Source organism: Austrofundulus limnaeus, unplaced genomic scaffold (assembly GCF_001266775.1).
Source record: "Austrofundulus limnaeus strain Quisiro unplaced genomic scaffold, Austrofundulus_limnaeus-1.0 Scaffold114, whole genome shotgun sequence".
Lineage (NCBI taxonomy): Eukaryota > Metazoa > Chordata > Actinopteri > Cyprinodontiformes > Rivulidae > Austrofundulus > Austrofundulus limnaeus.
This window is the reverse complement of record NW_013952516.1, coordinates 429,547-446,270: the sequence shown is the minus strand read 5'-3', so window position 1 is coordinate 446,270 and position 16,724 is coordinate 429,547. Positions and strand designations below refer to the sequence as shown.

The 16,724-nt window shown below is 37.7% G+C and overlaps 2 protein-coding genes across 4 annotated transcripts; both read left to right on the top strand.

Annotated features, from left to right (window-relative positions):
• The first annotated feature begins 365 nt into the window (after nucleotides 1–365).
• Nucleotides 366–4,644, top strand: tctn2 (tectonic family member 2). Of its 2 annotated transcripts, none has more exons than XM_014014337.1 (18): nucleotides 366–493; nucleotides 653–766; nucleotides 891–961; nucleotides 1,052–1,253; nucleotides 1,332–1,432; nucleotides 1,522–1,721; nucleotides 1,817–1,937; nucleotides 2,020–2,173; nucleotides 2,257–2,340; nucleotides 2,431–2,553; nucleotides 2,636–2,710; nucleotides 2,797–2,886; nucleotides 2,995–3,112; nucleotides 3,214–3,317; nucleotides 3,440–3,587; nucleotides 3,748–3,885; nucleotides 3,969–4,057; nucleotides 4,311–4,644. In XM_014014337.1, exons 1-18 carry the CDS (start codon nucleotides 394–396, stop codon nucleotides 4,430–4,432), a joined length of 2,154 nt encoding a protein of 717 aa, XP_013869791.1. In that variant the 5' UTR covers nucleotides 366–393; the 3' UTR covers nucleotides 4,433–4,644. The 2 variants fall into 2 exon arrangements, with proteins under 2 accessions (XP_013869791.1, XP_013869790.1); XM_014014336.1 differs by having other exon boundaries at nucleotides 368–493; nucleotides 3,742–3,885.
• A 692-nt stretch (nucleotides 4,645–5,336) lies between these two features.
• atp6v0a2b (ATPase H+ transporting V0 subunit a2b) lies at nucleotides 5,337–15,627 on the top strand. 2 transcript variants are annotated; one of them, XM_014014335.1, is made up of 21 exons: nucleotides 5,337–5,607; nucleotides 5,708–5,884; nucleotides 6,345–6,423; nucleotides 6,824–6,921; nucleotides 7,000–7,137; nucleotides 7,235–7,332; nucleotides 8,126–8,252; nucleotides 9,415–9,497; nucleotides 9,625–9,718; nucleotides 10,217–10,429; nucleotides 10,590–10,740; nucleotides 10,959–11,098; nucleotides 11,191–11,348; nucleotides 11,473–11,563; nucleotides 11,829–11,947; nucleotides 12,049–12,289; nucleotides 12,378–12,497; nucleotides 12,740–12,859; nucleotides 12,987–13,104; nucleotides 13,333–13,504; nucleotides 13,581–15,627. In XM_014014335.1, exons 2-21 carry the CDS (start codon nucleotides 5,768–5,770, stop codon nucleotides 13,681–13,683), a joined length of 2,580 nt encoding a protein of 859 aa, XP_013869789.1. In that variant the 5' UTR covers nucleotides 5,337–5,607; nucleotides 5,708–5,767; the 3' UTR covers nucleotides 13,684–15,627. The 2 variants fall into 2 exon arrangements, with proteins under 2 accessions (XP_013869789.1, XP_013869788.1); XM_014014334.1 differs by having other exon boundaries at nucleotides 5,337–5,884.
• The last annotated feature ends 1,097 nt before the right edge of the window (nucleotides 15,628–16,724 follow it).

Sequence of the window (16,724 nt, the reverse complement as noted above, 5' to 3'; positions counted from 1 at the left end):
TATATTTATAAATTATATTATTAATGGTTGCATTGAAGAAATTCGGTAAAAAAAAGTCTGATTAGATATGCATTCCATATAGTTAATATGGTGGCAAAAAAATAAATGCATATTTTTACTAGTTGCTTTGTATATATTTCTGCTATTATTTAGACCGGTTGAAGAAGCCGTCAAACAACGTGGTATTAGTAAAAATGTAGCGGCTTTGTGATTCCTGTACCCTTTATGATCGCATGAGGGCGCTGCTACTTTTCAGTTTCCTCGGAGCAGGATTCTTTCTTGTCTGTGATTGGTCAAGCAAAGACTCTTTCTTGTCGCTGATTGGTCGAGCGCTGCGTTTGCTATAACGTCGCAAATCGTTTACAAAGATGTCGAATCTGTAGTCAACAACAAATGGCTAAAGGGGGCGATGTTATCTTTTCTCTGTCTATTTCACATCACATCATATCTGTACTGCTTCTAGTTTCTTCGACTCTCTCTCAAAACACACTCGGTAAGATTTATTTTACACGTTATTATGTATCTTTTAATAAAATAGACGTGGTTTACTGCACTTTTTAGCTTTCAAGCTAACGTGCTATCCTTCCTCTCATTTCATGTAACTAACGTGAGCAGGCCTAAACCAGAAATGATAACTGTTTTTCTTTATTAGTTTTCCAGCCGTCCTCTCTCACTGCTACTGGACCTGCGGTCACCGCATATTTACTGGGGAACACCTCGGCTGTTTCACTGAACCTGAGGACAGTTTCTCCATCCAACACAACAGGTAAAAAGATAAAAACAAACTCTGCAAATTCTCCACTGGAGCACCTTTGTGCCGACTCAGAAAGGACTAGGTAGATGTGTGTCTTCATTGTGATTTTGAATAGATTAAATGTTATCTTCTTCAGAGAGCCTTGGATCCCCATCATGTGCAGAAGAAGCAACACGATGGGTGCTCACAACAGAGCAGCTAGGAAATGTAAGAGATCTGTTTGACTAATATTAAAGCAATGCTTAAGTCAGGAATAAAACTGCATATTTTCTAAAACAATGTTGTCTCGTCCCTCAGACTGCATTACGAGTGAATCTGAAATTGAATCAAAGTCTGCGCTTGTGTGCTGTGAATGACACAAACAGTGACTGCTGTCTGAAGTCTCTGTGTGTCCTGGAAACCCTCCAGTTGTCTGCCTGCGTTGGCAGCACACCCCAGGCATCGCTGCTGATCCAGACCTCCATTCATGCCCAGTTGTTCCCTGCTAATGCCGGATCCGGTAAATCCAAAATAAAAAGTTTGTCTTATGATCATGTAATGTGAGCAGATTTTAATGTGAATCATCTATTCCTTTCAGATAACAAAACAATCATTCCAAACCAAGTGTACCAACCGCTGGGTGTTTGTCCCTGTGACCTGACATTCAGAGTTTGTGACATACGATGCTGCTGTGATCAGGTATTTATCATGTGTATTTGTTATATGGTAATTTAATATGAGTATTCAGTAACACGTGAATCCAAATGTTTTTGTTTCACTGGCCATAGGACTGTTCCAGTGATGATTTGAAGCTATTTGTATCTCAATGTCTGCCAGGACCGTTTGGTGGACAGGTGTCTCCTGCTCCGGATTATCAGTGCTCCGTACAATCCTCTGAAAAGACTTCAGACTGGTTTCCATTTTTATGTGTCAATTCTCCACCTGAAAACAACCCTTATCTTGGTTACTTTTACCAAGGAGACACAATGTGAGAAAAAAAACATTTTAAAMCTGTTTATRATCACATCGTKTATTGAGTTTTTTTTCTTGTCATTATACATCTTTGTGATTTAATCATTTCAGTGCATCTAGTCCTGGTCCTTCTTACCAAGCTCCTGTACTGTCAGCCCCGGGGCCAGTTAGTCTTTATGTTCAAGGAAGTCCAATTATTCTGAAAAATGGCCAGTACTTCTCTATTCCTCAGGTTAGTTTTATGATTGATGTTGTTTTCTTATTTTACTTTCCATAGTGTTTTGTGAGACCTAATGGTTGCTTCTGGTCTACAGATGCTCCTCAGACAGTGCACGAATGGGGCTCCGGCAGCGTTTCTGAAAAACTTCCAAGTCGARTGTGTGACTCGTCTTAGCTCCTGTCCAACTGGAGCTCCTTTACAAACACAAGCAGCTGATATGAGCTCTGAAGTTATGAATGGGGAGGGAGGTGGGTATTACTTCTTAACCATTCCTAGAAGTGTGCTGATGTGTTTTGATACTGAGTGAATTTAATTATTATTTATTCCCCAGGAGTGGTGGTGGTGARTGTAACTGATGTCGAGGCCTCTGACTTGAGTTTGTTCATTTCTGAAAGTGGAGCAGTGAACTCTACATGTGTGTATATTAAAACACATGGCACGTTTACTACATTAGCTTAAACTAGCAGCTAAATTAACGATGAAATATGCTTTTATTGATCTAAAGCTGAGGGACTGGTGTGTCAAAACGTGACCTTAGCTCTGGACTACAAATTCTACTGGACAGGAAATGGCCTCACAGGTGTCTCAGTGACTCGCACTGTTGGGTCCATCCTCTTCAGTGGAAGTGGTGAGTGCCAATAATGCTTGCCTGTAAACTGACGTTTCTACAGTGATAGTTAATAAATTGTATTTTTGTCTACTTTAAACAGTGGCRTTAACAACAAGATATTCAGCCGTGTTTTTAAACAGAGAATTTATGCCTGAGACCAAGTCAGGAAACCCAGGTAGGAGGACGTGAAGACGTTTTGTCTGAGAAAACAGCTTACTGAAAAGCTGTTCCAGAGGATAATTCACTCATTTTAATTGGCAGGTTATCAGGTGGGAAGGCCTGTTGTTGCTGGTGTCGTGGGCAACAATACAGAAGCAATGCAGAAGACATCCATTAATATCTGGAAACCAGGTCAAACCCTTAAAATAACATCATTACTGGCTCATTGCTTAAACTTTCAGTTCCACACTTGAATCCAAACTAAAAGACGACTTGTCTTCTTGTGTTTTTGGTTTTCAGTACATGATGGACTGTGCTCCACTGCTCGGATGAAACCAGTTCAATTCGGGGAAAATTCAACCTCAGGGTGCCTGCTAGCTGTCAGTCAGCAGGATCTGACTCAGTGTGATCTCCTCAGGTCAGCAGCTCAGTATAAGAGCTTCAGATTATATGCTGTAAACCACACCGTGTGTTGTTTTTGACATGTGAGCTGTGGAATAATATTTTTCTTTCTTTCAGAGAAACGGTTGCTAATATGCAGGACGCTCTGACAGCTGCTACATATGTAGCAAAACACGGAAACCCCGATCTTTTAACTTGGACAGACTGGGTCAACATAAGCTGTGAGTAGACCACGCAAAGAAGCAATTTCTTCTTTTTAAAGTTAGTACTTTTGTTGTTTTCGCTTGAGAATAAACATGACAGTTTTATCCTTGTAACTAAATGTCTTTCACAACAAATCCAGTCGTGACACTGAACTCAAGTACAGCTGTGGGAGACGTGTCTAGTGCATGCAGTGGTATTCCATCTCACCAGCATATCCAAGTTTGGACTCTAACCGCTGGCCTGATAGACGGCGTACCGCAGAAAGAAATCCATGCTTTAGAAGTCAGGTGTGTATCACGTGACAACACAGATTTCCCTGTTTTTCACCGAGAAGCTGATGGTTGATTAAAGTTACTAAATAGCCTAATTCCTTTTAGTGCTTCAAATGACTTATTTTTTAGAAGTCATGCTTAGAAATATATCAACTCTGTTTATTTTCAGTTACAGTCTGTCTGCTTGGTCACTGAGTTGTGGAGGGGGTGATGTTTCTTCCTGTGACAACCTCGCAGAGTCACAGTTGTTCCCCGTCACATCCACAGTCACATTTACTGACATTCTCGTCAACACAGGACCACCCAAAAACAGGTGCCGGAACATTTAAGACAGCTTTTAGCACAAGTCACATAAACACATCTGCTAACGCAGAGCGATTTTAATTTTCTTTCTAGGTTTCGGATCAACTTCACTGAATACGACTGTAACAGGAACGATGTGTGTTGGCCTGAGCTCGCCTTTCCGTTCACTAGATATTACACAGGTAAGGATTTGACTTATCTGAAAAAGTTTATACGGAGGTTTACACCTTTCTTTTTTTAATCATGTAGTGAAATATGGAAGTGCCATATGAGCATCTATGTGAATAATAAACATGTCCAATGACTTTGTATATAAAGTCTTATAAGTGTGGAATATAAACAGTTTATTGTGGCTAAATCTGGGTTATTAATAATCTAGCAAAACAAAAAATAATGACAGTACCATGATGACTTATTTCATTGTATCTTTCACAGGTGAGCCTTATTCTCAGTCGCTGGCTAAAGGACTGATCCTGGTTTTCATGTTCATTGCTGCCTCGATCCTTGGAACTCCTTGGAGACAAATCAGACAGGCATGGCACAACGCTGCTCTCTAAAACTACTTCAATATGTTTTAAAATATAAAGAGATAAAGAGAGAGTAAGGTGCTAAAATATGATTTCAGTGTGAAATGTTTCAACACGTTTTTTCATTGAATGTGGCTCACAGTTTTATAGTTTTGAAATGTTGGTGATTTTGTAAATGTTAACAGTTGTTGTAATATTGCTATAGTTTGTAATAAAAATATTTTTMTACTAAGTCTTGTAAATGGTATTATGAGCTCATTATTTTTAAATGATAAGCTTCTTGTGCAGTAGCCATGCTCTTTTGTGTACTGCATTGATATAGCTGCATCACTGCAGCTAATTTAAAGATGAAAGTAATTATTTCTCTRTATTTGATGTCACTATATAGCTAATCTAGAGTTTTAGTCAAATCGCCGAGGTTCTGTACATCTAAAGTCATTTTTCTTTAAWGAGAGCTAAAATTGTTTTTCATTTATCGATAAATTCTAGGTTTTCAACTTTTGTCTCCATCCGGTAATCTAGTTTAATAATCCAGACATAAGCTGACTCTTTTTTTTTTAGAGTAAATAGACCTTATGTAAGTGATGACAATCACCACAATACTAAATACATGTACCACATTCCAAATGTCTGTAAAGAAGTTGGCATTTTAAATGTTGGTTTTAATCAATCCTTTTATAATACACTTCTATTGTATGGTGCATTTTGACATAGCACTTGGTGGTCAATTTTTGATAGACACGCAAAGCAAGAACAAATAATTTCTGCATAAATCATCTACTTATGTCTCAATTTTGTTGACTTCTTCTCATTAAAAACAAAAAGTGAATAAACTTCTGTCTCAGGTGTGCGTTCACCTTCAGACAATGCAGAGGGTTTAAAACCCCACAGAAAGTGGTTCGCGCCGCACTGCGCAGACTCCTGAAGTCGGCCGTGATTGGTCGAAAGGTTCTTGTGTGGAAGTTGATCGTACTCTGCAAAAGTGACGTGGAGACAGTTAAGGACATGGCCAGCCTATGTCCAGAACTTGACTAAAATATGAGAAGACCGGTCGGAACACTTGTAAGATATAGGATGTGAGGATATGTTATCGAAATAAACTTTGAGAAAACGAACTGTAATCCAAGAAACCGGAAGACGACTTACCTGGCTAACCAATTAGCTCGCTAACAGGAACAGYCTCTGCTCTGCTGTTGCGTCGTAAGGTCTGTTAATTTAGCATTTGCAAGTTAAATATTGCTTTGTCACATGAGACGAGTCGTGGAATTTGAAGAAAGAGCTTGACTGAAGACCTGTACCTCATAGACGCGTCCCCTGGTTGTTTGCTATTGTTGGCACGGGGGAACTATCGAGCCAGCTGCCAGGATGGGCTCTCTGTTTCGCGGTGAAGAGATGTGTCTGGCCCAGCTGTTCCTGCAGTCAGGGTCGGCATACGACTGCATCAGTGAACTGGGAGAACTGGGCCTGGTGGAGTTCAGAGACGTAAGTCGCTTAGTTCTACTTAGTTTCACTGTGAACTCAGTCTTGGTTTAGTTTAAGATTGTTTTTGAGTTTGGCATGTGAAGTGGTAAAGTTTACCTTCAACTTTTCAAGTGTTCACACCATCAGAACTGATCATTTTTTAGTAACTTACATTAGAAATTTATATATTTCTGTATATATATTCTGCAAATGTGCTTAACAACAATAGTAGTGTAATTAAAAGTACTTTATTCGTCAAAAATAATAAGTTTCAGAYGTCAATAAAATTGAGATATAAGAACAAAACAGCACCACGGTTATACAGAAATGACAAATAACCAAAATCATGAGTAATAACATGAAAGTACAGCAACTGTGTAGTTATGGTTTGTTGAGGGAATAATTGAATGCATCAGTGTGTTTTACATTTTTTCACAGCAGCGAAAGTATAAAATTGTTAATAATTTTGTGCCTGTTTCAGCTCAATCCCAACGTGAACGCATTCCAGCGAAAATACGTTAGTGAGATCAAAAAATGTGAAGAAATGGAGAGGATCCTCGGTGAGTATACGCCGTCGTCTGGTCACCAAGTTCAAAAATAGTTTTGTGCTTCTGGGTGGAAAACAGAATCCTTCTCAGCTCACAACGTTCAAAAAAGCGTTGAGTCGACTGTGGAAACAAAATCAGGAAAACACGACGCCACAGTGGATGTTCTCGCAGAATAATTAAGTGACCAGTAGCCCTTCAGTCATGAGAGATGTCAGGTGGTTGTAAATTTGGTTGAATAAATAGCTGCCATTGGGCTGTTTTAACCCCCTGAGATATTAGATTAAGGGGGAAAATGCAGAGTCTTGGGTTTCATGCAAAGGTTTTTCAAAGGACACTCATGGTTTGTAAAAGTTTCAAATTTTTCTTAACTGATTTTGTGTCATAAACATTTTATTTTTAACATTTCTGTTAGGATACCTTCTCCGAGAAATCAAGAAAGCGGATATTCCTCTACCAGAAAGAGATATGAGTCCTGTGGCTCCTTCACCTAAGCATGTCATGCCTATCATGGTGAGTTTATTTGCTGATTATTACTATTATTATTGGTGTCTTGTATTTGACCATGCATGCATAAACATGTCTTCACAGGAACAGCTGCAGAGACTTGAGGTTGAGTTGGGTGAAGTCACCAGAAACAAAGAAAAGCTACAGAAGAATCTGCTGGAGCTGAAGGAGTACACCCACATGCTCCGCGTCACCCGCAACTTTGTACAGAGAGCTGCTGAGGTGTCGAATTCAGCTTAACTCATAATAAAGGCTTTATTTTTAACCCTACAGTAACAAGACTTTTTCTTAACTTCRCTGCCTCTTTCTTTAATATCAGAGAGAACCACAGCAAGTGCAGTACGAGGAGTTCCCTTTTCTAGAAAAAGACACAAGGATGGACTACAGCAGCATGCAGAGGCTCGGAGCTAAACTGGGGTAAGAGCTGCACCAATGCCGTTTCCTGCACTAAAGCAGTTAATTCACTTTCTACAGACTGAGATATTTCATTAAAGTGCCATTTTTAGCTTCTGTTCAATAACCATAAAGGACGGCATAAAATCAGCAACACATCTTGTTTGTCAGGACAAGAAGTTCAAATTAATCTATATTTGTCTCAATGAATTGTAGAAAATGTTTTGTATATTAATGTGGGCATACGGTGAGTGTAAAGTTTTAGACTGGTGAGATTTAATATTTGAATTKTTTTTCTACATTTTTACAGACTTTTTTTTTTTAGCAAAAATGTGCTTCTTTTGCTGAAACGGTTTACTGATGGGGAGAAAATAACAAAATTCTTATTGTTTAAAAAATGACAGGCTCTGATTCCTAAGTCTTTTGTATCTACCTTCTCAACTCTGCCTCATTGCAACAAAAAGTATCTAAACCACAGATGACTGTTTTCTGTATTTTCAATCTGGCTTGATGTTTCTGTGTTGACTGAATGCAGACAACTAGTATAAATATTTGTACTTTTTCAGAATTTGTTAATTTCACAGGAATATCAGTGAAAAAAATGTAACGGGGTTAATTACTCAAGTGWAAATGTTAATAATTTACTCATCAGTTAAAATATTCTCTGTGATCTAACTGTGCAGTTTTGCTTTTTTTAAATCTACTTAACATTTTAAAAAATAGCGTTCATGTGCTTTTTATATTTGTGGTATTTAAAATCTAAAAGTTGTATGGCCTTGTTTGACACACATGGTAACCTTCATTTATTTTTGTTTAGATTCCTTTCTGGGCTGATTCAAAGAGCAAAAATTGAGGCCTTTGAGAGAATGCTTTGGAGAGTGTGCAAAGGTTACACCATCCTCAGTTATGCTGAAGTTGAAGAGTATCTAGAAAATCCTGAAACAGTAAGTTACTCACAGCTCACTAAGAAACTTTGTACCCAAGTTGATTCAGTTTTACTTGTGTCACATTTTCTCTGCAATGCAAAGTGATAATAACATTTGGACAGAAGAGAAGCAGGAGAAAGAACAATCAAATGTTGATAGTGAATGTGTTGGTGGGCAAAGAGAATTAATTGCTTCTCCTCTTAGCTTGTATTATGTTCAAGAGTATTTATTATCCTGATGAGCTTTGTTTCAGTCAGTAGACATGAACATACTAGACAAGACATAAAAACACTAAATTAACAGTAAAAAAAAAATCACTGTGAAGAAGTCTAATTATTGCAGTTTTTGTCTGTTAGTCTCACATCTGGGCCACGGATACCTGCGTCTGGACACAAGYAACCTGAACTCAGCATGGAGTTTCTATAGCTCACAAAAGCTTTTATTWTGTTAGTTCTTCAGAACAAAAACAATTGTAACCCAAACCGGTCTGTGTGAGTAATCAAGACTGGTTCTGAACAGCTTTTTGCAGGACAGACGTCACCCTTCTGAAGCTCCACGTGGAGCCTCTTCAGATTCRCAGCATAAATGTTGATGGCTGATTTTCTCATGATGAGCTTTTTAACACATGATCTTTTTTAATTTTTAAATTTTTAATGGAGGACACAAATGTTATCGGATTACATAAAAAAGACCTTTTCTCAAAACAGTCCCTTTGAGCTGAAAATTAAAAGCACAGCTGTAATGATGGTTATAACAACACAAAGGAAAACACTTTGCACAAAGTTTACAGTATTTAAAATRTAAATGACAGATGTGTCTTTTAAAACATGTTTAATTTTGTTATATTTTTGTTTTTCATACATGTTAGAAATAAATTTGAACTAACTTAAAAAAATACTTCTGTAATGAGCTCCTGTATCTTACTTATTGAGACAAACATCACTATTCAGATTATCAACCAACGTAGGGCTGCAGCGGATGACTAATAACTCACTCATGCTTTTACTGCTAGAAAATTCTATAAGCAGATTTAATATTTACTGATGAATGGACTGTCACCTTTTTTCCCCATTAACGGGGAAGAAAGTCACAAGTAACTTAGCTTCTCAAGATCCTGCTTTTATCAGCAACAGTAAATCTTTTAAATGCAACACTTAAAAACATGTTTTTTTACCTGCAGGGTGAGCCTGTGAAATGTGTGGTCTTCCTGATATCTTACTGGGGAGAYCAAATTGGTCAGAAAGTGAAAAAGATCTGTGATTGGTAAGTATTAAACACAAAAACACTACAGGCTGACATCTGGTTCTTTTTATTTTAATTTTAAATGTTACAGCTAGAGAAAATTGTAACTTTATTGACATTTTTAAAAGAATACYATTTTCCTCTGYAGCTACCACTGCCACTTGTATCCATACCCCAGTAGCAACGATGAGAGGAACGATGTTGTGGAAGGATTAAGAACTCGCATTCAGGATCTGCACACAGTAGGTTTAATATATTTCAAAAAATAAATATGCATGTTTCTAATCTCTAGGAAATAAAGCTCACTAGATTGTTTTAAACTTGATTTATGACATGAAAACCAATGAATACATGCCCTGCAGTAAGTGTTCTCGTTTCATCTGTTCTTTTATTCTGAAAGAACAAATTTAAGTCTGATATTCTCAGATGAGTTTCTCAGTGAGCATTGTTTTTACTATGAGTCATGTGGTATTTTTTTTAAAACCTGCTGTGACTGAAACAAAGTTGTAGCACATGATCAACAGGAGACCTGAACTGAATGTTATAAGGTCTTTTCTTTATCTCTCTGCCTTTCTTAAAAAACTGTTTTTGTCTGGTTTCCTTTTTGTATTCCTCCTACAAACATAAACATCTACACGAGCCTCTCATTCATGATGCAAATGCATGTTTTCTGTAATGTTGAATTATTAAACAGAGAAGTTGGTAAATGTCACATTCTGTGTACCTGTCACTGCGTCCAGGTGCTTCATAGGACAGAGGATTACCTGAAACAGGTCTTGATCAGGGCCTCAGAGTCGGTCTACACCTGGGTCATCCAGGTCAAGAAAATGAAGGCCATATACTACATTCTGAACCTGTGCAGTTTTGACGTGACCAACAAGTGCCTGATTGCGGAGGTGTGGTGTCCTGTTAATGACATTCCTAAGCTGCGCAGAGCCCTGGAAGACGGATCGGTGAGGAAACCTTTTACAAATTCCTCCTCATATTCTGCTTGTATTGTTCTTATATGTAGTGTTTCTAAGGAGTTTTATTCTAAGATGACCGAACCAGAAAGCACATTGCTCTTTTTGTATTTTTATTTAATCCTAATCTAAAGTTTTCACATTATTTCAGAGAAAGAGTGGTGCGACGGTTCCCTCTTTTGTCAACCGTATTCCCACCACCGACACTCCCCCCACCCTTATTAGAACCAACAAGTTTACCTCTGGCTTCCAGAACATTGTAGATGCCTATGGAGTGTGTTCCTACAGGGAGGTAAACCCTGGTGAGTTTCTTTGTTTATTTTATTCATCCCCAAATAAAATTCCAAAAACAAAAAAATGATTCATCAACAAGTGTAATATCACCAGTTCACAAATTATAGAGTGAAAAAATGTAAACTAATTGTTTGTATTCTGTGAAAATGTAGTGTCATCCCTGTTTTTAATATTTTAAACTCAACATCTTAGCAATATATTTGAAACTCTCTCCTGTCATTTTCAGCTCCGTTTACAATCATAACATTCCCGTTCCTGTTTGCTGTGATGTTCGGAGACCTYGGTCACGGAGTTCTCATGGCTCTGTTTGCCTCCTGGATGGTTCTGTATGAAAACAACCGCAAACTTAAAAACACCAGGAATGAGGTGCGTGGCATAGCTCTATATTAAAGCTCATTTTRTTGTAACTAATCAACAGTGGCGTTCAGTACAACTGTGTGTTTGACGTGTGCGTGCAGATTTGGAACACGTTCTTCGAGGGGCGTTATATAATTCTGATGATGGGCCTGTTCTCCATCTACACTGGGCTCATTTACAACGACTGTTTCTCCAAGTCCCTTAATATTTTCGGGTCTGGGTGGAGCGTGAAGGCCATGTATGATGCTAAAGTGTGGACGTGAGTATCGAATGACAAGTAATTAATTGTGTTTTAAAATGTCAGCAGCATGTCAGGTGTTTGTTGATCTTTTGTTGATTTCATAAACTTCTAACACGGACTTGTTTTTATTTATATCTTAAAGGAAAAATGACGTTCTTGGGAATAGTTTTCTCACTCTGGATCCAAACATTACTGGAGTTTTTCATGGACCGTACCCTCTAGGAATCGATCCGGTGAGTGGAGTTTTAAAAGACATTATTGTGTAGAAAGTTTTCTGGGTGATTTAAAGAACCACATCGTACACAGAAGCTTTAAAAGGCATCATGTCACTTTATGTCAACAATTAGATCTTCATTCAGAAAAAGATTAGCTGTTTGAAAGAAGAATAGAAAAAAAAAACCTAACTTCTTACTATTTGGCAAACACAGCTGGTTGTTATTTCTGTGGCTCTGATAACATTTTGAGATTTAAGTAATTTGTCATTCTTCTGTTGTAAAGATTTGGAACTTGGCTTCCAACCGCCTCACATTCCTCAACTCCTATAAGATGAAGATGTCTGTGATTTTGGGCATCATACATATGAGCTTTGGAGTGATCCTCAGCACTTTTAATCACACGTAAGTGTTATTTTTAGTTCTATTTAAAATTTTGGAAAAGCCTAAATGTCCACTTTTTTCATTTTTAATTATTTGCCTTTTTCTTTGTCGATTAACAATAGATACTTTCGGAAGAAGTACAATCTCTACTTGGTATTCCTGCCTGAACTGGTGTTCCTGTTGTGTCTGTTTGGCTACTTGGTGTTCATGATTTTCTACAAGTGGTTGGCCTACACTGCAAACGACTCCAGTTGTGCTCCCAGCATTCTCATTCACTTCATAAACATGTTCCTCATGCAAGGTGATGAACAGCCAGGTGATGAAAAGCACTGTCCTGAAAAGAAGCGCCTCTACCCAGGACAGGTCAGCAGCTCCGTGCTGTTTTCAGAACTGATCTAGTTTGGTTTGGTTTTACTTGTACAACATTTATTGGTGTTTGTTGTTGTTGCAGACTGGCCTGCAGGTATTTCTGGTGGTCATTGCTGTTCTTTCAGTACCTGTGTTACTCCTGGGGAAACCACTTTACCTTTACTGGCTTCAGAACAGAAGTCACCACCTGGGAATGTACAGGGTGAGATTTTAAACATGGCAGATCTATAGTTTGTGTTTTAAAGCTTTAATTATTAAAGCAAAGCTGATGCAAACTTTAATAAATCAGTGAGATTCAGACCCATTTTAGGCTCATTAGTTCACGCTGTTCAATTTAACATGCTTTAAAAATATAAATAACTATTAGCTGCCTCATCTGTCTCAAAACACCAAAGCAATGATTTTAAATATGGAAATAGACCAAGCCTGTGTTTGTATTCTCAGGGATATGAGCGCGTGAGAAGAAACAGTGATGAGGAGCTCTGCCTGCTGAGGACTCATGATGATGAGGAGGGCAGCAGCCACAGCGAGTTCTCCGGCAGCAGAGAACACCTCTCAGAGGAGGTCAGACCAGTGAAGAGTTTAGACCTTTGCTGTTCGATTCTCACGTTCTTTATCAGCAGCCGTAGTTATTATTGTTGTTGTTGTTGTTGTTGTTATTTGTTTCTGATGAATCTTCCTGTTGGTGCAGTTTAACTTTGCAGACGAGTTTCTTCATCAATCCATTCACACTATAGAGTACTGCCTGGGCTGCATCTCAAACACAGCGTCGTATCTGAGGCTCTGGGCTCTGAGCTTGGCACAYGCTCGTGAGTATAACCGTCCACAATTAGACACAAGCTCCTTTATTATGTTCCTTAAACAGAAACAGAAAAAAAAAAAAACTCAAAGTGCCAGTGTTGCATGTTTTCCTCTTTCTTTTGGTTTTGTAAATACTGCATGTCAAGCATTGTGAGGGGTTTATACTTTTGTACCATTGTGTATTATATTTCCATAAATTAAAATTGACACTTTTCCCCACCTGCTAATGGTTTCAGAGCTATCGGAGGTCCTGTGGGCCATGGTGATGAGGGTGGGTCTACGAATGGACACCACACTTGGGGTTTTATTTCTGATCCCRGTGTTTGTGCTTTTTGCCATTCTCACCGTGTCCATCCTCCTGGTTATGGAGGGACTCTCTGCTTTCCTTCATGCCCTTCGGCTGCACTGGTGAGTTCTTTTGTGACTCTCTTTGAGTTATCAGTATTTTTACGTTTCTAACAGCCGCTTCTTTTTTTTCCCCCAGGGTGGAGTTTCAAAATAAATTCTACAGTGGGACAGGAGTCAAGTTTTGCCCGTTTTCCTTCTCTCTGCTGCCTTCCAGCTTTGAACAGGATGGCTTACTTTGAAGAGACTATCTAATAATACCAACAGCTGGAAAACAGAAGAAAACAAGCCAGCAGGGTCCTTTTGGTTATGAAGACTAATTTCAGGGATGTCACTTATATATATTATTATTATTTTAAGTTATGTGAATAAATGATATGGTGAGTTACAGAAACCCTCAACTGAAGCACAATCACCTCCCAGAGGTTTCCTGAACAGACCCAGTTGGACAGTGTTTCTTATTGCAGTTTCATGTAACAGAGTATATTTTTTTACCAGGATCAGGATGCTTCAGTGCAGAACATTTTGAAACGCTGTGGAATTAATACACTGGGAAGAATGAAGGTCATTAAAACGGAGAGCTTTGACCTCTGAATGCAACATCTGTCAAAAGAAGATGGATTACTTTAGTATTAAATGGTAACAATACAAAAAAAGAAGCTCCTTTCAGTTTGCTTCGGTTAAACCTTTATATAGAAAACTTTGTTTGGACTTTATGGGATTTCTTATGAAAAACTTAAAAAGCTAAATAACATTTACTAAACCTTTTTAGGGAAAAAAATACTTCCAAAAAGTTTTTCTTTTTCTCAATTTTTCTAGTTTAGCACGTTTTCTAATATTGCCGTGACTTTGCTGAGCTTCACTCATGCAGATCTGGTTCCTCTGCAGTAACAGTTTTTCTTGTTGAAAAGTATTTGCACATTGATTCAGTTTAAAAAAAAAAAAAAAAAAAGCATATATTTTATTGACCAAAATATAACAAACAGAAGAAAACTAAGATCCGGTCTGTCATGCAGACGTTTCACTGTGGCATCAGGATGTCACTACGAGCCCAGCTGAGTCTCTTCATGCAGAACTGCTGTTGATTCAGACTCTTCTGTGTGTTACTCACACATTGCCTCTAAAGCAGCTTCTTCTTTTCCSTTCAGAGCCGGTTAAATYGCGTGGTGTAGAAGACTTTAGCTGTCTCGTCACATAGGATGATGTCTTTCTGCAGCTCTGACATCATTGTGACATACTGATCCCTCACTCATAGCCTTAATGAAATCTGCTCCATCTAAGACGAACTGATCCTCTCACTCCAGTGCTTTGTGACAAGGGTGTGTTTGATGATTAATGCCTTTCCTCTTAGTCTTGTTRAAGTGCAGGTAATGGTGTAACCCTACCTCAGCTTTGGTGGAGTTTTGATACCGAGACACAGTGAAGTCGTTTGGGCCTTGTTGTGTTGTGTACTGCCTGAGCAGCTGTGTGTGTATGCTGGTTCAGAAATATATATTTTTAAACATTTATTAGAATGTGTGTCAAAATTACAGATGGATGCTGATTGGATGATTTTTTTTGTAATTTCTAACAATTTTTGTCAGTATTGCCTTTTTACCTGCTGCTGAATGTAAAACAGAGAAGTTCCTAAAACATGTATTTGTTGATTTGTCTTTGCTGGTTTGAAACAAAAGTCCTGCATTTATATTTCAGCCTAGTGTCTGTTGACGTGAGCCATTAAAATTTGTTTATTCTGCGTGGAATTAGATTTTATTTTTAACTCAAATCCAACTTTTTTTGACATCTTTGTATTTAATGTCTTCTTGTTCACTGGCAGCACATTCCATTATTTAACTGGTACATGGTTTTTAGAATGTCAGATTTTAGCTTTTTGTTTCTCCTTTGTACAAAACTAATGTGAAAATAAGACTGCCTGGTTGTCTGTCTTATATGCTTTATTATTTTCTGCCCAGAATTGTCTCTTTGCCTTTCAAGCAGAAAGCCAAAGCACAATAAACACAACAGGAATACGATCTGTAAYGAGATTTTTTGGTAGAATTTAAAATGTGTATTTAGTAATGTGATGAGTTATGTTTGGCCTTATACCATTCTTCTTATTCACATAAATACTTTCATCTTCAAGCACTCCACTCACCTCGTTTTAACAATTTGTCCTCAATAATAAAAGATTTAATTTGTCACAGTCATGAATGCATCTGTTTAGTTTTCTTTATTGAGGTTAGTGGTAATATATTTTTATATCTCATGTAGCAAAAGTATTTTTAATATAAAATGGTTTAATCAAGAAAATGTATTACCTCAAGTTTATCTTTAAGACATGACTTTTGATTCATGTGCCRCTTCCAAAACGTAGATTTACTTTGGAGAAACTTGTTTTGCATCATTTTTAACAGTTAAACTCAATATGAAAGTTTTGATTCAAATAAACAGTGTTTGTTTTTAACCCAATCAGTTTTCTCATGCTGTGGCTTTAGTGTATTTTTGAGRATTCAGTCATCTTTTCACCGTAATTAGGTTTACAGAGACTTACTGTATTTTTCTTATTGTCCAGTTTGGGTGAGTGTGTGTGAAGGTCCATTTGCTGTGTGTTCAGACATAATTTTCCMCAGACCTTTCATTGTAACCAGTTGCCTTTCTGTAAACTCAAACCAGTCTGCATATTCTGTCATTAACTGTACCTTTTCCTCTACCAAACTTTAAATCTTGTGTTTGTAATTTCAAGAATGTGTCAACACCTGAAAGAAACCAATAAATAAATAAATAAATAAATTTTGCTCCAAAAATCAAGAAATTTTCTGAGACAATCCTTGTGTCACTGAACCAGCACATCTCTCATAACAGACTCGGTGTCCTCTGTGTGCTCTACAGGTCAGCGAGGAGGACAATGAGCTGCTCATCATTCATCAAACAGGTGTGGAGTGACCTGTGCAGAATCTGGACAAGTGGTGATGTCAAGAAATCATTCACGGTAGTAGTGTTGTATAAAGMAGTGGTTCCCAAACTTTTTATCTTCTGACCCACAAAATATCCATGGCAAAAACTTGTGACCCCAAATATTACTGGTCTGAGTACATGAACTTCGTTAATAACCCTAAAAACACAGGCTTTTTGACAATCTAAACAGCTTATACACAAATATAAAACTTATTTATATTTATTTTGTGTTTTTGTAATAATTAAAGGGAAAATATTGCATCAGCAATTATTTTATTACCCTTTAAATTGATTTCTGGAGATTATCCAAGGTGCTTCATGACCCATAATTGGGTCCCAAGCCCAACTT